Below are 24,966 nucleotides of genomic sequence, written 5' to 3'. Positions count from 1 at the left end.
TTAAAACTTATTTATATTTAATGACATTTAATTATGCTCTTGCAGTGATGGCTCATGCACCGAACTCTTTTACCTGTTATGTCAACCAGAACCAGTAGGTCAGGGAGATTCTGGACCAGATCCTCTGCGATAGTGACTGGTTTTATTCCCTTACAGGAAGTGTTGAAGTTATAGAGCTCAGGCACAAGGCACAGAATGACCACAAAGAGACTTGAAATTAGTGCAAAGAGACTCAAAAGAACCAAGCTGACAAAAAAACAAGGGACACAAAGACCAAAAACTAGAAGCAGAACAACCTAAAAAAACACAAAATGAATACAAAGAAACAAAGACCTCAGACATGAAATCTCCATAAAGAGACGGAACCAATTGGGATGACCAATTGGGAGGACAAATTCATGCAACACAATGAGATCACAAATGAACCACAATGAGACAACATCAACAAAAAAAGACACAAAACAATCATAAGGACTTAAAGGCATTTTTAAAAAGGCATTCAATGATCAAATATAAATACAAAGACATGTAAAACTATTGCAAATTGACAAAAAACAATTAAAAAAACACACAAAATATGCAGAAAAATGTAGACAGTAAAACTACAAAGATGTGAGGAGCCACCAAGAAGAGATGCACAGTAATCACATGGACACACAAAAGGATGAAGGGGAAATAATTATAGCACAAACTTACTACAAAGACCCAGAGAGCAACTACAGACAGACTAAACGAGGCACAACAGAGCTGCAACTGCCAGAGTTGCAAAGATGACACAGAAAAGGCACAAACATGACTACAAAAGAAAAGAGACCAAACTAAGACAGGAAACACTAAAGCAGAACTGGAGTGGTCCATCAAACGTGACTATTGATAGCGCCTCGGTGAAAGTCCTGTGTTTAGCTTCCTTCTAACCCTGAGTTCCTGCTGCTGTTTTTGGCTCTCGGTATGAAGTTGTAGCTGCAGATGCAGGCTCAGTTTATGCTGCAGTCATGACTGAAATGCTAATTTGAGTTGTAAAAGCGCTGACTGGCACAGAAAAGGCTCTAAAGCCACAAACGCAGGAAATTCAATACATGTGAACTTTGAAAGGATCAGTAGTGTATTGAACCTCCTGCCTCTGCCTTCAAATACTAAACATTTTAAAACAATTTTCTTTATAGCTCAGTTTATTCCAGAATGAAGTGAAATGTTTCCATATGTATTGTTGCATTTGTGGCTGCTTTGCTGGAGCGAACTGAGTCGACGCATCCTTACAGCAGATCAGGAATATAATAGAGGTCCTGGGGCTGCAATTGATTAAGTCATTGCAGAGACGAAACGGTCTTTTAAACTTAGACAGGCTCCATGTAGAATACACTTACAGTAGATGGATCCACTGCACTGAGGTGTGGGACAGTGATTTATGGAAGTCATTTGAAGTCAACCATCAGAGCAAACTGAAAGACTGGTTAGCGGAGCACAGTGGAGCCGGGACAGGCTTTCTTATTATAGGGTGCATTTTACCTTCTACTTTGTCTCTTTATCCCAAAACAGCTGCAAATTTATTCAATTTTTCCATATTTCATTAGTTAGTAGTTAAATACCATCTTAAAACGTTTCATCCCCTCTCACCTAAAAACAAACATGTACCTACAGTAAACATGGCCACACAGTTGTTAATTATCGTCCACCACTGATAATTAATAAGTCATTAAGGAACACACTGAAAATTGTAAACGACCTTGTGTTGGAGATTTTTTTGAAGGTCATACTGCCACCTAGTGGTTAAACTGTAGAATGAGCAGTGGAGCTTCAATAGAACATTTTCCTAAACAGCAAGCCCACGTAAATAATAAACAGATGACGTTTCACCAAGATCCAACATCTCCAGAAAAGGAAAACACAAACACACAACTGTGACATGTTTATTTGAAGCAATCGCTCCACTGAAGAAAAACACTGCTGATAAAAAAAAAGGTGCAACAGTTACATGAGTTGTACCTGGAAGGACGCGACATCACCGATTACAGACTAGGACCTGATCAGCTTCGAGCTGCCCTTTCATGGCAGTCAAACTACAGTTGCCTGTACAAAAGGAGGCCATGTAACAAAGAGTAGATGCCATTTCAACAGGCACTGATACAGGTGAGATCGCGAGGATGGGGGAGGGCAGGTTTCCTGCAGCAGGGAGTCTCCTTCATTGCTCCAACACTGGAGCTTTGTCATGTGTATTAGCTGCTTGTGAACACTTACAGATGTTTTCTTGAAACGTTTCTCCTGACTCTTCAAGTATAAATCTATAAAAGGGTAAAGGAGAAGTTGGAGGAAAAAAGGTTTTACACAGTTGGAATGAAGCCCTTGTCATTTATCATATTTCTTCACTGGGCTTTATCCACTAGATGATTTTCCACCTCGGGTGAAACTACAAAATGGCAGCTTGAATATTCCTTTCATTGCACTTTGTTTTTCAAGAGAATCAAGTTGTCAGTTTATCTGTTGTTCTTTCTAAAATGATGTAGAGCAGCTCATTTAAAACAGCTCGTGTTTTCCTGCTAAAAAAAAAAAATACATGATTGAAACATGTAGACAAGAGAATTAACACCTTTTTTCCCCCACAGAGGTGGCAGGAAGCAGCTGAGCCACTCATGAGCTGCCTGTCACTTGAGCAGGATAACCATACACACAAAAAGGCCTGACTCGTGTGCAGTGAGTCTGGACATGAACATATGACAAGTAGTAATGGACAATAATTTACATGAATGGCTTTTCCCTTTGAAACCAGAAGACCTGCATCCTGGTCAGTTTAAAGTGTCCAGTTGAAGAGGAGGGCTGACTAAAGGGTGTCCACAAGGTCCTGGCGTAGTGTAGGGCACATGTCAGTGAGAAATACCTCGAGTGATCATACGTGATGTTTCAAAGATGACAAGCAGTCGCGGTGAGACAGATTCTACGTGAGGGATACACAGTGGCTGCCTGAATGTCTACAAAGTGCCGTCGGGCGTCGCAAATCTTTGGCGTGCAGTTTTGGGCCGATTTCGTGTTGGGACATTAGCTGTACGTTCACTCTTGGTGTCGGACGGTTGAGCTTCAGCCTGAGGGGTTCCAGCATCCCCAACAAGTTCACGCAGGAACTTGAATTTGGACAGGAATAGCTGCCACACTACATACCAACCTGAAGGGTAAGGAAGAGAAATATTGTATTTACTCTGAAGACACTTCAAATATATAATGATAGAAGGACAAATTTGAACATAAGGTGTGTTTTCATTGTAACAGAATGTGTGTACACTGTTAAATTGCTTAGTTGACTTAAGGATATTAGTGTTTCATTTACCACTGCAGGACTAGCCAATAAAAGCAACTACAAATATAATCTAGGTAATAAATCAATAATGTATATGATGGCCTTTTGTGCAGGTAGGCTGCCCAGCCAGTTCAGAGAGAGAGAGAGAGAGAGAGAGAGAGAGAACAAACTGTCACAATATAAACTCTGAACCTAATGCTAGAGGTTAAGATGAGACTTTCTGAAGAGGCCTCATATCAGTAACAAAAAGCAGCCACAGCTGACATCTGATTCACTTTCCTCTTCTGCACGTGATAAAAATAGAAACTCTCTACTGTAATCGAAACTTCCCGGTCACCAAGACTTTGACCCAATCGAATCACTTATAAAAGTGCTGTTCGACATTTTTGATGAAGACTTTGACGACATTTCTTCCTGAGAGCTCTAGTGAATGTTAGCCGTGTCCCAGCCTCGTGTCGTGGCCTTAGCCTTCGGTGAGTTGCCCAGACCCGCTGACTTCGTCGTCACAGAACATATTAGGCTGTAAACCCGTTATGCAAGTAAGTTTTGGGTGATAATTTATGAAACTTACCAAACAGCATGAAAAGCAGCGCGCAGACAAGTGTGGCCACAATGACCAGCAGTGTGAGCCCGACACTTTGCCACATCTTAGCCGGACCCCTGGAGGCAAACACAGCATTAAGGAGAAAGGCGGGTGTGTACGTTTCTACTTCCCACCACACAACAGTTTGCAGAGACCCGGAGCGACTACAAAAATAGAAACAAACAGCAGCGCCTCGCAAAGTAGCGGCGTGTTGCTAACCTGCAGGCTAGCTGGCTAGCTAGCTAATTAACGGAGCCGCAGTGGTTTCGGAATCGGTCTCCAAACAGCGCGAGGACTGGAGCATTAGCGATCGACAGCTGGTCTCCGGGGGGTAAAGTCCTTCTGCTGTGAGCTACATAACTGCAACATGTATGTGCCAGCTCCGCTGCAGCAGACCGAACAGTACAGTTACTGGGTCAAAACAACAGCGTCATGAAGTCACTCTCAACTGCGCCTGCGCAGGAAGAACGGACTCCTGGGTAATGTAGTTTATGTCAAACGTTAACTTTTTTTATAGTTTTATTGAACCCGTCATCATCATTTTCAGGCATATTTATTATCATTACCAGCAGGGGCGCAAGAGGTAAAGGGGAGTGAAACATTTAAATGCTGCTTTGTCAAAAGTTTTACTGTAGTTCTTAATTACTAAAATACTCTCTTTTGTAAATGTTAATAACTCACACGTGCAAGTGTAGCCCAGGAATGCCCCTTTAACCAGAAACTCAATCTCCTTCCTAAAACTTGAAATGCAGTGTGTCTACTTCTACTTCTACTTAATGCGGGTTCTGATTGATTTATATTGAAAATCATGAATTAAAGCAACATTCCATTTTTTGGGTCCACCAGGTGGAGTCATTATTAAACATTTGCATCCTATTTCCTCTCTACGGTGAAATTCTTTACTTTTCTAGAGCAACTTAGGACGTTCATACCATATATTTTCATTGTCAAAAGTGCAGTGCAGATTTAGGTGCAGTGCAGTGAAAATAGGAAGCTCTGTGTGATATGATATGATGTAATTGATTTACATGTGTTCCAGTACTGGAGCTGAAAGTTTCTGTCTGTTTCCAAACAGGGAGAAACCTTTAAACCAACGGTTTGTTTGTGTGTGTGTGTGTGTGTGTGTGTGTGTGTGTGTGTAATGTAGAAACAACAGGTCATGTCTGGACCGATCCTTTCTTTATATTTGTATTTGCATATTGTGCTGAGGCACAGACAGAACATGAGTCACCTGTAATGGCATTTTAAACAGAGTGAGGTGAAGTGTGTAGTGCAGGTATGTGAGCCCAGCCCAGGGCCCTAGGGAATGTTCCTCTGGCTTCAGATTCTGTTATACCAATAATGTAATTTGGTTTATTTGTTTATTAGCAGTCTACAACTGCTATATAGATAAAATAACAGTGGAGAATCATCACCCACATCTGCAGCTTCACCTGTTCCATATCTGAAAGTACCACAGAACGTGTCGTTTCACGGGGATAACTGTGCAGACTGTGCATGTCTCCACGTGTCTTAATGTCACGTATTTTTAGCTTCCAAGTTATTAAACCTATATCTGCAAAGATTTTGTATGTACATTGAGCACTTTGGCAAACCTGAGCTCTGTTGGTACATGTGGCTTTGGATTGGTGACAAGAGGTCAAAATGCCTCTATCCCTATTCACCATTAAACACGGTGGTGGGATCATGGAAAAAGAAGTTTACATTGACTATGATAGGAGTTAAAGGTTAATGTGCTTGTTTATTTGCTAATACAATGCTAACAACTTTGACATTATCATATTTATTGTTTTTTAAGCAAGTAAAGTAAAAACAATTCTAAAAATTCTATGGAAAAGTTGGGTTTGACTACATAAAGGGGTATGAAATATTTATTTGTAACTCCATCCTTATATCTTTGCCAAAATGCTAAAGTTAGCAAACCAACAAGAACATTTCCTGGATCAGTATTTTATGAGACTACAGCTCCGCCCATCATTTGCATTGAGTGTGTATTAATTTGTATTTGATGAAAATCATTTTGCACCAGAAGTGGGGAAGTACAACAGGAGCACATGATTGGAAAACCGTTTCCACGAATGAGTCATTAAACTTTACACTCAATGTCAGGTGTCATTTTGTTTTTTGTCTGCATCTGAAGCAAACACACGCCAATTTAACCTAATCCAATATTTATTTTCTTCTTTTGTTTATTTCAGCTGTGACTTTAAAATAATTTAAATGATTTTTTTCTGTTTTCCCATGTAGTTTGTATCTGATGACCAAAATCGAATAATAATCTGATTCTCCTTGAAAACTATCTAATTTGGGGAGAACAGCCAAACCATCGCTTTTTTGTAGGTTATTCCTTTGTACAGATAATAAAAGTGCTTCAATTCGGCTGCAGAAGCAACATTGTGGTTTTGTGTTGGGGAACAAGTTTTAATGTGACTCATGATGTTGGTTTTAACCTGCAGCTCCTGTGACCTGTGAGTACGTGTTCTAGGCAGCGTTGCATGTTTTGCATACAGACTTTTTTGCTTTTTACATAAGGATACTCAATGTAAACTATAATATAATATATACACACACACACACACAAACACACTTAAGAGAGGCATCTGAACATTACTTTATATTATCTCTATTGACTTTAATTTAACTATAATTAGCACAATTCCCACTGACATTTTTTTAATCTTGCTTTCAATGATTTAAATTTTGTCATGTCACTTGTCATAAATACCATAAAAAAAGCTTACAGCAAGTAACTGCTGCAGCAGGTTAATAATACAAAAAACTGAATAAACACAGAAACGGGATAATAAAACCTTTGATTACAAATGAGTAACAAAGTGATCATTAGAAAATGTTTTGCACTAATGTGAGCACGGCTGCAAACGTATGTTTTCATGGAAAACTAGCATGCTGCAGCCGTGTGCAGTGCCAATATGACACCAACTACACATTGTTTTATCGCTGGTCTATGAAGAAATCCAGGAAAACACCATCACTAACATAAGCTCAGTCAACAACTCCTCATAAAAAAGATCACTTGTCTTCGACTTTAGCAGAAAATCTGCGTGGCGTCCCTTTTAATTCCAGGAAGTGGCATTTAAGTCCACAGTCATTTTTAGATATTAAAATAAAGATACAATTTGTATCAACAACATGCAGCCTCTTATTCTGTCCGGTGAGAGACAACTCCAAAGCGTCAGGGGTGGATACCACAATACAGGAAACACAAACTCATGTTTATCACCGCTTCGACGGCCTCTTCAGCCTTTCCACAGAAAGACGTGATTTCAGGCTTCACCTCAGCGAGCGGTTCTGACTCTGCAGCATCAGAATCTCAGCAACGAGTATTTGAGGATCCAGCGTCTGGGGCGACATGTTCATTGCCGCGTCGACTAGCGGGGCGCTGAAGATGGCGAGGAGCTTCTTCCGGATGACCTCTCTCTCCTTGGCGCTGGGATCGCCCTCCGCTGGCAGGCTGCGGACCGTCCGGGCCGGCGCCCCGGGCTGAGCGGACCAGTAGTGCTGCGGGTGGTGCTGGGCAGAGGCCGAGCAGCTGTACGGGGGCAGGCTGGGCGTGTATGCGCCGTAGCTGGCACAGTGATGGGGGCTGTAGGGAGCCATGTGGGCGGCGTAGCTGCTAGCTGCAGCGCCGTGCGGCTGGAGGTCCGCTGGGGGCCGCCGGCTGGGGCAGCAGCTGCACGGGGCACTTCTAGGAGCACAGTGCTGGTGCCTCGCACTGTGGTTCTGCTGGCAGCCGCCGTAGGAGGGAGCCTCCGCTGGCTGACTGTCTATGGAGCCTAAGCCAGAGTCCAGCTGCTCCTGGGAGCCGTAGTCCGAGGTCGGCTGCTGGCTCTTCTCCTTTCTAGACGCTGCTCTCCTGCTGGAGCGGTGGTTGGCCTTCACCTGGACCACGGGCTCGTTCCTGTGATCTGGGCTGCCCTCCTGCCTTAGCGTCAGCTTCTTTGCCATGTCCTCCACCTGCGACAGGCTCTGTCCAGGCACCGGACTAGACCGGGCCGAGGGCTGTTTGTGAGCTGTGGACGGGTGCTTGGCGTTCCCCCGGGGCTCGTCTGCAGAGGAGTGGGGCTGTTTGGCTCGCTCAGGGTGGAGAAACTTACATTTGCTCCCATATGTACATTTCTTCGCTGAAAGCAGAAAACAGGACATTTAGACAAGTGTAATAACTTAATATTTGTCTTCTTCATTTCTTTTGAACCAAAGTAACAGACAAATGTTTCGACAAAAGGCAGATTTTCCCACCATAGGGACACGGCTGTTTCTTGGGCGTTTTCGGGAACCGTCGTAGGAAGTTCTCCAGGGTGGGTCCATGGCGCCCCAGAGGATCATCAGGAGGCATGAACCTGCGTCAGGGTAAAATCCAAGCATTAGGCCCGAAGAGGAACCTTCCAGCATCAGGTTCCAGCGACGGAACACGAGGACTCACTTGTTGTTGACGAAGGAGAACATGAGCAGCCTCTCCTCGATGAAGCGCTTCCACTCCGGCTTCTCTCCCTGCAGGTCCCGGTACATGTCGTTGGACACGACGACGCCGTCTGACTCGTAGCCCAGCTTCACGATGAAGCAGTCGTCGTTGCACACGACCCGCTTGCCGGCGACGCGGCGCGACGGCGTGAACACCAGGATCTTCCTCCTCTCCAGGTCGCGGAGAATGTGCTGATCTGTGAACCACACGTGGCACACTGCATTCAGCCTTCGGTGAACGCTGAGCCTGTGAAAGCTGTGAGTCTCAGCGGTGGAACATCTGTCTGCAGCTGGAAGCACGGTGTAAATCAATGATTCTAGCTGCCTGCGGTAAATCATACACACACAAACACGTCATGAGCACTTATCAGGAGCCCTAGCTGCATTTTCATTTGGGTATTTCCCAGCAACATCCTGCAGCCAGACCTGGAAATAATCAGCAGTTATCAGTTTATCTCCACAAAGCGAGCGCGGTGCTTCCAGATCTAGGCCACGACGCAGAAACAGCCTCTTCACTCACTGCTCGGCGTCACGAACCAAAGGAAAAACCCTGTGCACCGTTAAGACGGCTCCTTAGAACACTGGTGAAACTTGCTTACTTAGTATTTCAAAATGTGAAGCCTACGTAGGGTAATTCCCCCACAGAGAAGCATTTCTCAAACCGGGTCCTGCTCATTCTGTCTCATCAAAGTCAAAACAAAAGGACAAACAATTTCAGCCCTGACTGTGATTAATAAAGAAACGGAGCTTGACAGCGCTGCAGTTCCACCTCAGCCTGAACAATGAGGCCAGTGTCGGCGCTGCCAGGTGGAGGAGGAAGTGCGTGAATCCCCCTGGTCCTACCTGTGATGGGCACGTCCGGCCGGGGCTGCTCCTTCCTCCACGACGGAACAAACACCGTCACCTCCGTGTGGCCTCGATCCAGGAAGAAGTTCACGGCCAACTGAATTCCCAGACACGAGAAAACTTCCTTGTTGCCGTGGCTGGATAGAGAAGGAAGAGTCTGTTAGAGGCTCCAGCATGGAACACATGGGCTCCTTTATTTATTATCCTTCAGACCCGGAAACTCTCATGTTCCTTCAAGAAATTATTCATTATCACCCACTTAACATGAAATCTGTACCCGGAGCCAACCGTGATTTCATATCGTCTTTCCCCATGAAAGATGATCTGACTGATGATATAATGACACGAATGTCCATGTGTGTTCATATTAACCAAGCTCAGCTGTGATAATAGAAAAGGTCATCAGAGAATGAGGAAAGAAGATACTGCAGAGGCGAGCCGTGCGTTGAAAAGCCGCCAGGCCTGTTCCCGCTGAAATTAAATCTTTTCTCTATAAGCGAGAATGTTCTTCAAGGAAATGTGTACGTACAAGCTCTGATTTGCATATTTGAGCAGCTTCGGTGCAGCGTGTCCGTGCGGGTGCGTCTCGGCTTCGCACGCGGCGTTCCCACCTCGCTCAGTCCCGCACGCGGAGGGTACGGGAAGCGGCCGTAGCCCGGCGTCGACGCCTGACCGACCGAACCGGAACCCAGAACGAACGAGCAAGAGCCTAAACACCTGAAGGCACCACAGACGTGGCGTCATGAGGTCGAGTCTGAGGCTCGAACATGGACGACGGCGACACAGAGCGATTAATGGGAACCGTCGTTAACCTGATCCTGTTCCCACGTGGTAGAAAATGGGTCACACCGTGTCCTGCGATCAGCTCAGATGGGTTTTAAATCATTTTTCAATTCACTTTCACTAAATGATTCATCTCAAACACAACGACGAGCAACATGTCAAAGCAACTGGAAAACTGGCCTTTGTTCCAACTGAACAATCTATGGAGCTGCTAGAGGACAGATTACGATCTTAAAATAACAAAAGAGACGGAATGAGGAGAAATAAAACACAGCTTTGCCTAAACAAACACAACGTGTCTCAACCTGATAGAATATGTGTACAAAGCGTACCCGGTCCTCATGAGGCAGCAAATTACTGCTGACACATGTCAGCAGTAAAAGAGAGCTGTTTTTTATCACTCTTCAAAATCGTTTCCTCGTGACAACGACAAGCGCAACAGACTCTCACACTCATTCCCACCTCATGGCCACGTTGCTGCCGTCGATGACGATGGGCCTGAGCGCATCCTCGTCCTCGTCGCTGTCGCCGTCCCTGCTGCGGGAGCGCGCGGTGACGGGCACCTGCAGCGCGGGACCGCGCGCCTGCAGGTCTCCTCTGGGCACCAGCACCGACACGGTGGCCGCCGCCGCCCCCCCGACCTTCACCAGCTCCCCCAGGAGCTTGTCCGTATCAATGCTGGGGCCAAACTTCCTCTGGACGGCCTGGACCTGCGCCGTGGAGTAGCCCAGCTTGTGGAAGAAGTCCAGCTGCGCCTCCAGGGCCCGGGCGTCCGAGCGCGGCTCAGATTCAGCCGTCAACATGTTCTCACAGGACTCGGGGAACGGTCTTCAGTGTGGAGCGGTGGGAGGTGGGGTCCATGCAGGTGGAGTGAGGCTCAGCTACGACTTTATGACACTGGACGAGGACAAGACAGCGACTTCAGCTCATCTATTCTTCCTCAGTGCATCTCCCTCATGTTCCACCTGTGAGGAAGACCTCAGGTGTTTTAAAAGAAAATACACGTCTTTCAAAAGAGAAGAACAAAACATAAGCTATGGTTAAAACCATCTCCTTCATCTTCTGTTTGTTTAATTATGCATTACACTCTATTTAACACAATCTCTTTAGCTGTGGTGAACATTTTACATTATTTTCTGTGTTGGTTCGGTTTTTCTCTCTTTCACTAACCGCGCCTTTTATTTTGAAGTTCAACGTGATGCAACGCAGAAGCGAAAAACGAAACAATTACACTTCTCTTCTCGCTTTGTGGTCAATCAAAGGACATACAAACTTTAACTTTGTTGCGCGTAAAGTCGCTCCGATAGTTTCCATTTCCTTTCACCTCAAACCATTAAACTCACCTGTGACGAGTCTCTAAAAGTCGCGGACGAGTTGCCAGGTTCGTCCTTCCGCTCGGAGTTTCACGTGAAAAGTGACACAGCTGACGGCGGCGGACGGCGGCGACGATCCGCCGGTACGAGGAAGCTGGGGCGTTTCCTTTTCTTGACAGCGACCAGGCGGCAGGCGAGCGAGCACCGGGCGGGTCACACGCTGCTCTTCCAGTTTGAAGCGTCTGCTGATCTCTACAAGTGATCTGTGTTCATCTGCCGCTGTGTGTCAGGCAGGAAAATCACCGAAACCACTGCAGATTCAGCAAGATCTACGCGATAAACGCGACCGGAATCCAGCGTATTGTCCGCATGTAACAACTAAGTAGCAGCAGCGCGATAGGACGCGCAGGGGCGGATCTACCACGTTTACAATAGGGGCAGGGCTGAAAGACGCCTCGAAAAATGATGAAAATTAATGGCACTTTAAAGATGTGGTTACAGGATAAATTAAACTAAATAAGATAAATGTAAATTAATAAGTATGTGTTTGTTCATTCTCAAAACTCTCAAAACAAGAGACTTTGGGCCAATGTAATGTAAGAAATGCACCAGGATGCCATAAGGTTACATTACTTCACCTTTCAGCTATGATGCAAAAATATCTGCCCCAATAAAAACCAAATGGATTCATGTGAAACGCACATAGAAGTGAAACAGAATGTGTCACAGTCTTTTCATTCTCTGGGTATTTCTAAATGTGAAACCATGATGAATCTGTGAAGTTAATTTCCTTTTATTTTATTTTACACTCTAACGCCCAATATGGACTCTGCAAAGAGGGCGTAAAAAAGTTCCAATTGTTCTGTTTAATTTATTAATGCTGTCAGGACATAATACAATTCCAGGTTTCTGTTACTTGTTGACTAATATCAGAAAAAAAAACTTTTATTTTATTATTACTTTTTTCAGATTATCCTTTGTGACAATTACGTTGCCTCCAGTGTGGTTTTGTCTTGTGTCCTGTTTTCGTAGGTATAAAAGGGATAACAGAAGGATGTGAATCAGAAGAAGATTTCGTAGTAGATGCTTCACTTCTGGTTTTTGAATCCTGGCCAGTTGATGCTGGTGGTGTCGTGGTTGTTGCTTCAGGAGACATTTCTGAATCCACAGCAAGAAAAGGTGCTGTCGTTGACTGAGGCAATTCTGAGTCCTGGTTGGGTGTTGCTGGTTTTAAAGTTGCTATTTCAACTGCTATTTCCAAATCAGGACCAGGGGATGTTTGTAATGAAGTTGCAACGTGCGTGATTTCTGAATCTTGCCAAGCAGATGTCGCTGCAGTTGGTGTATCAGGTGTTATTTTCGATTCAGAAGATGTTGATAACTGAGTCACTAGGTGTGATGTGGTTTCCAAAACCAAACTAGGTGTTTTTGGGTTTGATGAAAATGCTTCTTCTGAGCTGGGTGTTGTAGCTGGTTCTGGTTGAGGTGTAGTCACTGCTTCAGGTGTGGCTGAATCTGACCCAGATGGTTCTGAACCTGAGCTGGGTGTTGTAGCTGGTTCTGGTTCTGGTTGAGGTGTAGTCACTACTTCAGGTGTTGCTGAATCTGACCAAGATGGTTCTGAACCAGAGCTTGGTGTAGTTGCTGGTTCTGGTTGAGGTGTAGCAACTGCTTCAGGAATTGATGAATCTGACCCAGATGGTTCTGAACCTGAGCTGGGTGTTGTAGCTGGTACTGGTTCTGGCTGATGTGTAGTCACTGCTTCAGGTGGTTCTGAATCTGACCCAGGTGGTTCTGAACCTGAGCTGGGTGTTGTACCTGGTTCTGGTTGAGGTGTAGCCCCTACTTCAGGTGTTGCTGAATCTGACCCAGGAGGTGCTGAACCTGAGCTGGGTATGGTTGCTGGTTCTGGTTCTGGTTGAGGTGTAGCCACTGCTTCAGGTGTGGCTGAATCTGACCCAGATGGTTCTGAACCTGAGCTGGGTGTTGTAGCTGGTTCTGGTTGAGGTGTAGTCACTGCTTCAGGTGTTACTAAATCTGACCCAGATGGTTCTGAACCTGAGCTGGGTGTTGTAGCTGGTTCTGGTTGAGGTGTAGTAGCTGCTTCAGGTGTTGCTGAAACTGACCCAGATGTTTCTAACCCTGAGCTTGGTGTAGTTGCTGGTTCTGGTTCTGGTTGAGGTGTAGCCACTGCTTCAGGTGTTGCTGAATCTGACCCAGATGGTTCTGAACCTGAGCTGGGTGTTGTAGCTGGTACTGGTTCTGGTTGATGTGTAGTCACTGCTTCAGGTGGTTCTGAATCTGACCCAGGTGGTTCTGAACCTGAGCTGGGTATGGTTGCTGGTTCTGGTTGAGGTGTAGTCACTGCTTCAGGTGTTACTAAATCTGACACAGGTGGTTCTGAACCTGAGCTGGGTGCTGTAGCTGGTTCTGGTTCTGGTTGATGTGTAGTCACTGCTTCAGGTGGTTCTGAATCTGACCCAGGTGTTGCTGAACCTGAGCTGGGTGTAGTTGCTGGTTCTGGTTCTGGTTGAGGTGTACCCACTGCTTCAGGTGGTTCTGAATCTGACCCAGGTGTTGCTGAACCTGAGCTGGGTGTAGTTGCTGGTTCTGGTTCTGGTTGAGGTGTAGCCACTGCTTCAGGTGTGGCTGAATCTGACTCAGATGGTTCTGAACCAGAGCTGGGTGTTGTAGCTGGTACTGGTTCTGGTTGATGTGTAGTCACTGCTTCAGGTGGTTCTGAATCTGACCCAGGTGGTTCTGAACCTGAGCTGGGTATGGTTGCTGGTTCTGGTTCTGGTTGAGGTGTAGTCACTGCTTCAGGTGTTGCTGAATCTGACCCAGATGGTTCTGAACCTGAGCTTGGTGTAGTTGCTGGTTCTGGTTGAGGTGTAGTCACTGCTTCAGGTGTTACTAAATCTGACACAGATGGTTCTGAACCTGAGCTGGGTGCTGTAGCTGGTTCTGGTTGAGGTGTAGTCACTGCTTCAGGTGTTGCTGAATCTGACCCAGATGGTTCTGAACCTAAGCTGGGTGTTGTAACTGGTTCTGGTTGAGGTGTAGTCACTGCTTCAGGTGTAGCTGAAACTGACCCAGATGGTTCTGAACCTGAGCTGGGTTTTGTAGCTGGTACTGGTTCTGGTTGATGTGTAGTCACTGCTTCAGGTGGTTCTGAACCTGAGCTGGGTATGGTTGCTGGTTCTGGTTCTGGTTCTGGTTGAGGTGTAGTTGCTGCTTCAAGTGTTACTGAATCTGACCCAGATGGTTCTGAACCTGAGCTGGGTGTTGTAGCTGGTTCTGGTTGAGGTGTAGTAGCAGCTTCAGGTGGTTCTGAATCTGACCCAGGTGGTTCTGAACCTGAGCTGGGTATGGTTGCTGGTTCTGGTTCTGGTTGAGGTGTAGTCACTGCTTCAGGTGTAGCTGAATCTGACCCAGATGGTTCTGAACCTGAGCTGGGTGTTGTAGCTGGTTCTGGTTCTGGTTGAGGTGTAGTCACTGCTTCAGGTGTTACTAAATCTGACACAGATGGTTCTGAACCTGAGCTGGGTGCTGTAGCTGGTTCTGGTTCTGGTTGATGTGTAGTCACTGCTTCAGGTGGTTCTGAATCTGACCCAGGTGGTTCTGAACCTGAGCTGGGTATGGTTGCTGGTTCTGGTTCTGGTTGAGGTGTAGTCACTGCTTCAGGTGTAGCTGAATCTGACCCAGATGGTTCTGAACCTGAGCTGGGTGTTGTAGCTGGTTCTGGTTGAGGTGTAGTCACTGCTTCAGGTGTTACTAAATCTGACACAGATGGTTCTGAACCTGAGCTGGGTTTTGTAGCTGGTACTGGTTCTGGTTGATGTGTAGTCACTGCTTCAGGTGGTTCTGAATCTGACCCAGGTGGTTCTGAACCTGAGCTGGGTGTTGTACCTGGTTCTGGTTGAGGTGTAGTCACTGCTTCAGGTGTGGCTGAATCTGACCCAGATGGTTCTGAACCTGAGCTGGGTATGGTTGCTGGTTCTGGTTGAGGTGTAGTTGCTGCTTCAAGTGTTACTGAATCTGACCCAGATGGTTCTGAACCTGAGCTGGGTGTTGTAGCTGGTTCTGGTTGAGGTGTAGTAGCTGCTTCAGGTGTTGCTGAAACTGACCCAGATGTTTCTAACCCTGAGCTTGGTGTAGTTGCTGTAGCTGGTTCTGGTTGAGGTGTAGCAACTGCTTCAGGTGTTGCTGAATCTGACCCAGATGGTTCTGAACCTAAGCTGGGTGTTGTAACTGGTTCTGGTTGAGGTGTAGTCACTGCTTCAGGTGTAGCTGAATCTGACCCAGATGGTTCTGAACCTAAGCTGGGTTTTGTAGCTGGTACTGGTTCTGGTTGCTCTGTAGTCACTGCTTCAGGTGGTTCTGAATCTGACCCAGGAGGTGCTGAACCTGAGCTGGGTATGGTTGCTGGTTCTGGTTCTGGTTGAGGTGTAGTCACTGCTTCAGGTGTTGCTGAATCTGACCCAGATGGTTCTGAACCTGAGCTTGGTGTAGTTGCTGGTTCTGGTTGAGGTGTAGTCACTGCTTCAGGTGTTACTAAATCTGACACAGATGGTTCTGAACCTGAGCTGGGTGCTGTAGCTGGTTCTGGTTCTGGTTGATGTGTAGTCACTGCTTCAGGTGGTTCTGAATCTGACCCGGGTGTTGCTGAACCTGAGCTGGGTGTAGCTGCTGGTTCTGGTTCTGGTTGAGGTGTAGTCACTGCTTCAGGTGTTGCTGAATATGACCCAGATGGTTCTGAACCTGACCTGGGTGTTGTAGCTGGTTCTGGTTCTGGTTGAGGTGTAGTCACTGCTTCAGGTGTTGCTGAATCTGACCCAGATGGTTCTGAACCTAAGCTGGGTGTTGTAACTGGTTCTGGTTGAGGTGTAGTCACTGCTTCAGGTGTAGCTGAATCTGACCCAGATGGTTCTGAACCTAAGCTGGGTTTTGTAGCTGGTACTGGTTCTGGTTGCTCTGTAGTCACTGCTTCAGGTGGTTCTGAATCTGACCCAGGAGGTGCTGAACCTGAGCTGGGTATGGTTGCTGGTTCTGGTTCTGGTTGAGGTGTAGTCACTGCTTCAGGTGTTGCTGAATCTGACCCAGATGGTTCTGAACCTGAGCTTGGTGTAGTTGCTGGTTCTGGTTGAGGTGTAGTCACTGCTTCAGGTGTTACTAAATCTGACACAGATGGTTCTGAACCTGAGCTGGGTGCTGTAGCTGGTTCTGGTTCTGGTTGATGTGTAGTCACTGCTTCAGGTGGTTCTGAATCTGACCCGGGTGTTGCTGAACCTGAGCTGGGTGTAGCTGCTGGTTCTGGTTCTGGTTGAGGTGTAGTCACTGCTTCAGGTGTTGCTGAATATGACCCAGATGGTTCTGAACCTGACCTGGGTGTTGTAGCTGGTTCTGGTTCTGGTTGAGGTGTAGTCACTGCTTCAGGTGTTGCTGAATCTGACCCAGATGGTTCTGAACCTGACCTGGGTGTTGTAGCTGGTTCTGGTTCTGGTTGAGGTGTAGTCACTGCTTCAGGTGTTACTAAATCTGACACAGATGGTTCTGAACCTGAGCTGGGTGCTGTAGCTGGTTCTGGTTCTGGTTGATGTGTAGTCACTGCTTCAGGTGGTTCTGAATCTGACCCAGGTGGTTCTGAACCTGAGCTGGGTATGGTTGCTGGTTCTGGTTCTGGTTGAGGTGTAGTCACTGCTTCAGGTGTAGCTGAATCTGACCCAGATGGTTCTGAACCTGAGCTGGGTGTTGTAGCTGGTTCTGGTTGAGGTGTAGTCACTGCTTCAGGTGTTACTAAATCTGACACAGATGGTTCTGAACCTGAGCTGGGTTTTGTAGCTGGTACTGGTTCTGGTTGATGTGTAGTCACTGCTTCAGGTGGTTCTGAATCTGACCCAGGTAGTTCTGAACCTGAGCTGGGTGTTGTACCTGGTTCTGGTTGAGGTGTAGTCACTGCTTCAGGTGTGGCTGAATCTGACCCAGATGGTTCTGAACCTGAGCTGGGTGTTGTAGCTGGTTCTGGTTGAGGTGTAGTAGCTGCTTCAGGTGTTACTAAATCTGACCCAGATGGTTCTGAACCTAAGCTGGGTGTTGTAACTGGTTCTGGTTGAGGTGTAGTCACTGCTTCAGGTGTAGCTGAATCTGACCCAGATGGTTCTGAACCTAAGCTGGGTTTTGTAGCTGGTACTGGTTCTGGTTGATGTGTAGTCACTGCTTCAGGTGGTTCTGAATCTGACCCAGGTGGTTTTGAACCTGAGCTGGGTGTTGTAGCTGGTTCTGGTTGAGGTGTAGCCACTGCTTCAGGTGTGGCTGAATCTGACCCAGATGGTTCTGAACCTGAGCTGGGTATGGTTGCTGGTTCTGGTTCTGGTTGAGGTGTAGTCACTGCTTCAGGTGTTACTAAATCTGACCCAGAGGGTTCTGAACCTGAGCTGGGTGTTGTAGCTGGTACTGGTTCTGGTTGCTCTGTAGTCACTGCTTCAGGTGGTTCTGAATCTGACCCAGGTGGTTCTGAACCTGAGCTGGGTGCTGTAGCTGGTTCTGGTTCTGGTTGAGGTGTAGTCACTGCTTCAGGTGTTACTAAATCTGACCCAGATGGTTCTGAACCTAAGCTGGGTGTTGTAACTGGTTCTGGTTGAGGTGTTGTCACTACTTCAGGTGTTGTTGAATCTGACCCAGATGGTTCTGAACCTGAGCTGGGTGTTGTAGCTGGTTCTGGTTGAGGTGTAGTCACTGCTTCAGGTGTTACTAAATCTGACCCAGATGGTTCTGAACCTGAGCTGGGTGTAGTTGCTGGTTCTGGTTGAGGTGTAGCAACTGCTTCAGGTGGTTCTGAATCTGACCCAGATGGTTCTGAACCTGAGCTGGGTGTTGTAGCTGGCTCTGGTTCTGGTTGAGGTGTAGCAACTGCTTCAGGTGGTTCTGAATCTGACCCAGATGGTTCTGAACCTGAGCTGGGTATGGTTGCTGGTTCTGGTTCTGGTTGAGGTGTAGTCACTGCTTCAGGTGTTACTAAATCTGACCCAGATGGTTCTGAACCTGAGCTGGGTGTTGTAGCTGGTACTGGTTCTGGTTGCTCTGTAGTCACTGCTTCAGGTGGTTCTGAATCTGACCCAGGTGGTTCTGAACCTGAGCTGGGTGCTGTAGCTGGTTCTGGTTCTGGTTGAGGTGTAGTCACTGCTTCAGGTGTTACTAAATCTGACCCAGATGGTTCTGAACCTAAGCTGGGTGTTGTAACTGGTTCTGGTTGAGGTGTTGTCACTACTTCAGGTGTTGTTGAATCTGACCCAGATGGTTCTGAACCTGAGCTGGGTGTTGTAGCTGGTTCTGGTTGAGGTGTAGTCACTGCTTCAGGTGTTACTAAATCTGACCCAGATGGTTCTGAACCTGAGCTGGGTGTAGTTGCTGGTTCTGGTTGAGGTGTAGCAACTGCTTCAGGTGGTTCTGAATCTGACCCAGATGGTTCTGAACCTGAGCTGGGTGTTGTAGCTGGCTCTGGTTCTGGTTGAGGTGTAGCAACTGCTTCAGGTGGTTCTGAATCTGACCCAGATGGTTCTGAACCTGAGCTGGGTATGGTTGCTGGTTCTGGTTCTGGTTGAGGTGTAGTCACTGCTTCAGGTGTTACTAAATCTGACCCAGAGGGTTCTGAACCTGAGCTGGGTGTTGTAGCTGGTACTGGTTCTGGTTGCTCTGTAGTCACTGCTTCAGGTGGTTCTGAATCTGACCCAGGTGGTTCTGAACCTGAGCTGGGTGCTGTAGCTGGTTCTGGTTCTGGTTGAGGTGTAGTCACTGCTTCAGGTGTTACTAAATCTGACCCAGATGGTTCTGAACCTAAGCTGGGTGTTGTAACTGGTTCTGGTTGAGGTGTTGTCACTACTTCAGGTGTTGTTGAATCTGACCCAGATGGTTCTGAACCTGAGCTGGGTGTTGTAGCTGGTTCTGGTTGAGGTGTAGTCACTGCTTCAGGTGTTACTAAATCTGACCCAGATGGTTCTGAACCTGAGCTGGGTGTAGTTGCTGGTTCTGGTTGAGGTGTTGTCACTACTTCAGGTGTTGTTGAATCTGACCCAGATGGTTCTGAACCTGAGCTGGGTGTAGTTGCTGGTTCTGGTTGAGGTGTAGCAACTGCTTCAGGTGGTTCTGAATCTGACCCAGATGGTTCTGAACCTGAGCTGGGTGTTGTAGCTGGCTCTGGTTCTGGTTGAGGTGTAGCAACTGCTTCAGGTGTTGTTGAATCTGACCCAGATGGTTCTGAACCTGAGCTGGGTGTAGTTGGAGACATTTCTGAATCCACTGCAAGAAAAGATAATGTCGTTGACTGAGTTAATTCTGAGTCCTGGTTGGGTGTTACTGGTTTTAAAGTTGCTAATTCAACTACTATTTCTAAATCAGGACCAGGGGATGGTTCTGAACCTGAGCTGGGTGTTGTAGCTGGTTCTGGTCCTGGTTGAGGTGTAGTTTCTGCTTCAGGTGCTACTGAATCTGACCCAGATGGTTCTGAACCTGAGATGGGTGCTGTAGCTGGTTCTGGTTCTGGTTGATGTGTAGTCACTGCTTCTGGTGGTTCTGAATCTGACCCAGGTGGTTCTGAACCTGAGCTGGGTGTTGTTGCTGGTTCTGGTTCTGGTTGAGGTGTAGTCACTGCTTCAGGTGTTGCTGAATCTGACCCAGATGGTTCTGAACCTGAGCTGGGTGTTGTAGCTGGTGCTGGTTCTGGTTCAGGTGTAGTTGCTGCTTCAGGTGTTACTGAATCTGACCCAGATGGTTCTGAACCTGAGCTTGGTGTAGTTGCTGGTCCTGGTTGAGGTGTAGTTTCTGCTTCAGGTGCTACTGAATCTGACCCAGATGGTTCTGAACCTGAGATGGGTGCTGTAGCTGGCTCTGGTTCTGGTTGAGGTGTAGTGACTGCTTCAGGTGTTGCTGAATCTGACCCAGATGGTTCTGAACCTGAGCTGGGTGTAGTTGCTGGTTCTGGTTCTGGTTGAGGTGTAGCAACTGCTTCAGGTGGTTCTGAATCTGACCCAGATGGTTCTGAACCTGAGCTGGGTTTTGTAGCTGGTACTGGTTCTGGTTGATGTGTAGTCACTGCTTCAGGTGGCTCTGAATCTGACCCAGATGGTTCTGAACCTGAGCTGGGTGTTGTAGCTGGTTCCGGTTCTGGTTGAGGTGCAGTCACTGCTTCTGGCCAGGATGGTGATGGACTTTTTGCTTCACGTATGGGTTCTGGTGGTTCTGAATCTTGCCTGGGCTCTGCACCTGGTGGAGTCACTGCATCATGTGACGTTTTTGAACCCTGGTCTGGTGGTTCTGGTTCAGGTGTGGACGCTGTTCCTGATTTTGGAGGTGAAGGTGCCGGTTCGGGCGGTTTCAGCGACTCTGGACCGGACGGCCTCGTTATCGGACTCACTGTTTCCGACCCACAGTCACAGGGTCCGATGCGGACGATGGTTCCGATGAGCTCGGCGCTGGGGAAGCTGGTGCTGACGACGCCCAGGCAGCCGCGGTTCTGGGAGCCTTCCTGGTGCTGCTCTAGGAAGCGGTACAGCTGCTGGTTGACGATCTGGGCCAGGGTTCTGGGGCTGCGGAACCGCGAGGCCGCGACGTCCGTCACGACCAGCGAACCGCGACACAGACGCGGCTTCAACTGGACGATCTTCATCTCAACCTCCAGGAGTTGGTCCCGTTCTAAGAAGAACGAGTTGCGGGTTTCAATCCCCGCAGCGAACGCTTCACTCTGGACCAGCACGACTTTGCCCCGAACCTGTTTCAGAACCGGCACCGACGGATCCGTCCACATTTTATCCCGGTACCTTCTGAGCACGGCCTTCATCAAGCTTTTAACCCTCTCCTGGTAAAAACCATGCGGTGTCACTTTTAACAGGACCGTCTCACTCCCGTGTTTGCGTAAGAACCCAACAATCGTCTCCAGAACCTCTTCGAGTTCTACGTGTTGCCAGAACATCCAGTGACTGTCCCGGACGTAGACGTGTTCCTCGGCGGGAAACCAGATCCCGGCGTGTACGTCAACGAAGCGCACCCCCACCTCCAGCTGCCGCTCCAAGCTCCAGACCTGGCACACGGCCAGCGGTCCTCCGAACCGCGACAGGCTTTCGTGGGTTCCAGGGACCGTGATGGCGGACAGCACGGTGTCGTTGTCTATGGAACTCATCCAGACCTGGTTGTGGAGCCCTGGATCCACAGATGGGTCGTCACTGAAGCCGTTCCACGAAGGTGAAGAGAAGCTAAGCCTGGAGGAGGAAGCGTGATTTTCACAATAAAACTTAAGACCGTTTTATTGTTTATTTCACAATTAGTACATTTTATTTACAGTTTATCATATAGTTTATATAGTTTATTTATATAGTTATTTTGTTGTCAAACTATTAAAATCAGGCGAAGAGTTTGAAAAACTAAACTAAACTAAAACTAAAGAAACTAAATATATATATAAACAATACGGAATACAGAACGAAAACGTGTCAAGAAATATCCAATAAATATTAAAAACCTAGAGATGAAAGTATGAAACAAAAAAAAGGTGCATCTTCATGACTGATCTAACTGACTGAAAAAAATTAAACTAAATTTAAAAAAAAAATATATATATATTATATATATATAAGCAATAGAACAAAATGTTACAGGAAACATCCAATAAATATTAAAAACTTACAGAGATGAAAATAAAAAACAGAAGAAAAGGTGGATCTTCATGGCTTTGTGTGATCTAAGCTCCAGTGACCGTGTCTCGGGTTCGTCCGCTGCTCTTTTCCAGGTGTGAGGGCATGTTTGTCTCCGCTACGAACGTGGACAAATGAGCGCCTGTCTCCATCGGCGCTGCCGCTGCAGCGGCGACGGGAGCGATACGGCGGCGCTTTGCATGCGGTAATCTTTTACCGGCACGAGACAAAGGCGCGTGGACGTTGTGACAGATAGCAAATACGCGGAGCTGAGATGCGGCTTCAGGGACGCTCATGAGTGAAGGCGCCACGTTTCTATTAAACTGATTATTTATGGGGGGGGTTCTAACTGAATTGGCGCCTTTGATCTAACTCGCGGTTCTTTACTACGACAACGATCCCGTGCATTAATGGAAGGCGGACGACAAACGACCCTTTGGCTCGGTTCCAACCACCGAACCGAGCTCTGCACCCGTTCACCTCCCGCCGCTGGCTGCACCGTGCGCTGACGTCATCCTTATCCCGGCCGGTCAGCTGATCCTCCTGACCACCTGTTGCATCTTAGCGGCGGCTCATCCGTTCAGTCGGTAGAAATGAGCGCGGAGCGCAGCGGCCTGAGGCGCCGGCGTTGGCTTTAGAGCCCCATCATGTCAGCGAGAACTCTGCCCCTGGTCTTCGTCAACCTCGGCGGGGAGATGCTTTACATCCTGGACCAGCGCCTGCGCGCCCCCATCGCGTCCGAGGACACGTCAGACAAAGGTAGAGGCCGATTGGCTCCCAGTCCACTCTCACCCATCGACTCCCCCGTTCCTCCTCACCCACATGACCGCTGTGTTTGTCCCCCCGCAGGCGTGTGGTCCGAAAGGGACCGACGGCGAGGTACCGGCATTCAGGTCTAACGTGCCCCGCGTTCTTCGAGGGCTGTGTTCACGTCTCGTTTCCTGCTTCTAGTTCTGAACGACGTGACCGCGACCCTGTTCGGCCCATCCTTCGTGGACGAGCTTCTCAAGCCGCAGCAGCTCTACTCCCACCGCACGCTGAAGACGGTGCTGACCCGGCTGGCCCACGCCTCCATCATGAGGCTGAACCCGGCCAGCATGGACAGGGTGCGTGCGCGAGGCCCGGTTCCGCCCGTCGGACCCCCCGCGCCCTCACCGTCTCTCTGCTCGTCTCCCCGTAGCTCTACGAGCTGACGACCATGGCCGTCAAGCACCAGGTGCTCCTGTGCCCGCGACCCAAAGACCTGCTGCTCGTCTCCTACAACCACATCGACGCCGTGAGGGACTTCGTGAGGGACTCGCCCGCGGTTCTGAACCAGGTGGACCAGGCCCATCGGAGGATCATTGAGGTACCAGCTGGCAGTGGCATTTATTCCCGGGCTGATTTCAGGTCAGCTCCCTCCTGGTCTCTTCTACCACAGGTGTACTCCTCCATGTCAGAGGGGGAGCTCCAGCTTCTCAGGCAAACGCTGCTCGTATTCTTCCAAGACATGCACGTCCGCGTGAGTCCTCAGACCCATGAGCCCGTCCCAGCGGGACAGCGCGGCGCTGCTCTGATACCTCTGGCTCCGTCTGTTCTCAGGTGTCGCTCTTCCTCAAAAGCAAAATCCAGAATCCCGGAAACGGGCGCTTCGCGCTGCCAACGTCCGGCCCAGTGCCTCATGGGACAGAGGTTCCGGGACTCATCAGGTAGAGTTTACGCCGATACTTCCTGTTGGGTAAATGGAATGGGGGTATGACGGGCTCGGGGTTACCATGGCGACTCCCGCCTCCGCAGGACGTTCGACCGCAGGGGCCGAGAGGTGAGACGGAGCGAGTTCCCGCCTGGAGGAAGTTACAGCCGCCCGGCGGGAGGCGGCTCCTTCGGCCTGCACGGGGCCAGAGGCACCCTGCTGGGCACCAACACGTACGTACGGTGGTACGGTGGAACGCGCTGTCGACGTCCCGGGCGCTCAGACCGCAACGCCGCCACGCGTGTTCTCCTTCTTTTTAAAGGTACGCGGCGAATCGTCCGGAGGAGACGCTCGCGTCCAGGGCCTCCGCGCAGGTACGACGAGCCGATTCGGCGGCTGCGCTGTCCGATCCGGCCTTTGCCTCAGTGTGTTTGTGCTGACGCCGCAGACGGGCGACGCCCCCAACCCGCTGGCCAAGGAGGAGCTCAACCTGCTGGCGCGCCTGATGGGCAGCATGGGGGCCCAGGACGGCGCCGGGGCCGAGGGCGCCTTCCGCATCAGCATGTTCTCCCCCGACGACGAGGAGCAGGAGGCGTGAGTGCATCTTGTGGCGCGAGGTTCGAGTCTCCGTCCCAGAGGTCTGACTTCTGCTCTGTTTGGCAGAGGAACTTCAAAGGAAGCGGAGGCCTTTGAAGTGATAAGTATTCAAGCAACGCAGGTGGGCTGTAGGTGGAGTTCCCATTTACTGAGCATCACTAGAACTAAACAAAATGCACTAATGCTGAAGGCAGCATTTGTTCCTCAGCCAGTTCCTTCCTTGTTCTGTATTTTGCACCGTCAACGTGACATGTTGGTGTTTTGTTCGGCTCAGGACGAACACGTTGCTTCTGAGCTGGCTCAAATCGCTGGGCAGTTTTCAGGAGCAGAGGAACAAGCAGAGAATCCCTGCGGCAACAAAGGAGACGACCTCTTGGCCATGATGGACGACCTCTGACTCATCGCTCCTCGTCTCCTTCCAGAGACTTCCCTTAAACCTGTCGACTATGAGACCGTTTATCCACTCATGTGACCTGTGCTTCCTGTGAAATATCCAGTGTGCAGTAATTTACACCTCCTGGTTTAACACTGAAGTAAATTAAGACATAGTATCTATGCACCGACCGACACACTGTATTTGCATTAGTCTCTTCAGTACGTTGTGTCAATAAAGCATCACTCAGGGAAAATTCACCTCTTGTTAATGTGTTATGTTGCCTGTGTTTATGTGGACTGTAATCTGTCTCATTTAAATAATTAAATGTTGTTCATCCCTCTTCAGCTTC

At 48.3% G+C, this 24,966-nt stretch overlaps 4 protein-coding genes across 10 annotated transcripts; 1 reads left to right on the top strand and 3 right to left on the bottom strand.

Annotated features, from left to right (window-relative positions):
- Window positions 1-1,893: 1,893 nt before the first annotated feature.
- Window positions 1,894-4,315, bottom strand: smim13 (small integral membrane protein 13). The gene is made up of 3 exons (XM_029167633.3): window positions 4,089-4,315; window positions 3,858-3,946; window positions 1,894-3,154 (listed from the first exon to the last, which is right to left on the bottom strand). The coding sequence occupies exons 2-3, from the start codon at window positions 3,931-3,933 to the stop codon at window positions 2,964-2,966; spliced, it is 267 nt and encodes an 88-aa protein (XP_029023466.1). The 5' UTR covers window positions 3,934-3,946; window positions 4,089-4,315; the 3' UTR covers window positions 1,894-2,963.
- Window positions 4,316-6,470: 2,155 nt separating this feature from the next.
- Window positions 6,471-11,961, bottom strand: zc3h12ab (zinc finger CCCH-type containing 12Ab). 4 transcript variants are annotated; one of them, XM_029167570.3, is made up of 6 exons: window positions 11,321-11,961; window positions 10,440-10,983; window positions 9,192-9,331; window positions 8,311-8,545; window positions 8,127-8,227; window positions 6,471-8,011 (listed from the first exon to the last, which is right to left on the bottom strand). In XM_029167570.3, exons 2-6 carry the CDS (start codon window positions 10,778-10,780, stop codon window positions 7,161-7,163), a joined length of 1,668 nt encoding a protein of 555 aa, XP_029023403.1. In that variant the 5' UTR covers window positions 10,781-10,983; window positions 11,321-11,961; the 3' UTR covers window positions 6,471-7,160. The 4 variants fall into 4 exon arrangements, with proteins under 4 accessions (XP_029023403.1, XP_055368720.1, XP_029023401.1 ...); XM_055512745.1 differs by having other exon boundaries at window positions 10,440-10,955; XM_029167568.3 differs by having other exon boundaries at window positions 10,440-10,942.
- An 8,067-nt stretch (window positions 11,962-20,028) lies between these two features.
- LOC114866008 (1-phosphatidylinositol phosphodiesterase-like) lies at window positions 20,029-21,960 on the bottom strand. Its single transcript, XM_055512983.1, has 2 exons — window positions 20,200-21,960; window positions 20,029-20,089 (listed from the first exon to the last, which is right to left on the bottom strand). The coding sequence occupies exons 1-2, from the start codon at window positions 21,459-21,461 to the stop codon at window positions 20,029-20,031; spliced, it is 1,323 nt and encodes a 440-aa protein (XP_055368958.1). The 5' UTR covers window positions 21,462-21,960.
- A 365-nt stretch (window positions 21,961-22,325) lies between these two features.
- On the top strand, window positions 22,326-24,952 carry oscp1a (organic solute carrier partner 1a). 4 transcript variants are annotated; one of them, XM_029167992.3, is made up of 11 exons: window positions 22,326-22,731; window positions 22,822-22,851; window positions 22,924-23,078; window positions 23,153-23,320; window positions 23,393-23,473; window positions 23,554-23,660; window positions 23,749-23,877; window positions 23,967-24,018; window positions 24,093-24,238; window positions 24,308-24,362; window positions 24,516-24,952. In XM_029167992.3, the coding sequence occupies exons 1-11, from the start codon at window positions 22,620-22,622 to the stop codon at window positions 24,636-24,638; spliced, it is 1,158 nt and encodes a 385-aa protein (XP_029023825.1). In that variant the 5' UTR covers window positions 22,326-22,619; the 3' UTR covers window positions 24,639-24,952. The 4 variants fall into 4 exon arrangements, with proteins under 4 accessions (XP_029023825.1, XP_029023823.1, XP_029023824.1 ...); XM_029167990.3 differs by having other exon boundaries at window positions 24,308-24,952; XM_029167991.3 differs by having other exon boundaries at window positions 23,153-23,473.
- Window positions 24,953-24,966: the final 14 nt, after the last annotated feature.

Source organism: Betta splendens, chromosome 11 (genome assembly GCF_900634795.4).
Source record: "Betta splendens chromosome 11, fBetSpl5.4, whole genome shotgun sequence".
Taxonomy (NCBI): Eukaryota; Metazoa; Chordata; class Actinopteri; order Anabantiformes; family Osphronemidae; genus Betta; species Betta splendens.
Note: the sequence above shows the minus strand (reverse complement) of the source record. Positions and strands in the feature narration are given on the sequence as shown.

Excerpts from the sequence above, each read along its gene's own strand:
- zc3h12ab (XM_029167570.3), bottom strand. The coding sequence starts at position 10,780 with ATGTTGACGGCTGAATCTGAGCCGCGCTCGGACGCCCGGGCCCTGGAG. Across the intron at positions 9,332-10,439 it reads GGCAGCAACGTGGCCATGAG|CCACGGCAACAAGGAAGTTT; the intron begins GTGGGAATGAGT and ends TTCTCTATCCAG. Across the intron at positions 8,012-8,126 it reads GAAACAGCCGTGTCCCTATG|CGAAGAAATGTACATATGGG; the intron begins GTGGGAAAATCT and ends TTCTGCTTTCAG.
- oscp1a (XM_029167989.3), top strand. The coding sequence starts at position 22,620 with ATGTCAGCGAGAACTCTGCCCCTGGTCTTCGTCAACCTCGGCGGGGAG. Across the intron at positions 24,019-24,092 it reads CGTCCAGGGCCTCCGCGCAG|ACGGGCGACGCCCCCAACCC; the intron begins GTACGACGAGCC and ends CTGACGCCGCAG. Across the intron at positions 24,239-24,307 it reads GACGACGAGGAGCAGGAGGC|AGGAACTTCAAAGGAAGCGG; the intron begins GTGAGTGCATCT and ends TCTGTTTGGCAG.
- smim13 (XM_029167633.3), bottom strand. The coding sequence starts at position 3,933 with ATGTGGCAAAGTGTCGGGCTCACACTGCTGGTCATTGTGGCCACACTT. Across the intron at positions 3,155-3,857 it reads GCTGCTTTTCATGCTGTTTG|GTTGGTATGTAGTGTGGCAG; the intron begins GTAAGTTTCATA and ends CTTACCCTTCAG.
- LOC114866008 (XM_055512983.1), bottom strand. The coding sequence starts at position 21,461 with ATGAGTTCCATAGACAACGACACCGTGCTGTCCGCCATCACGGTCCCT. Across the intron at positions 20,090-20,199 it reads GATTCAGCAACACCTGAAGC|GACCAGCAACTACACCAAGC; the intron begins AGTCACTACACC and ends CACCTCAACCAG.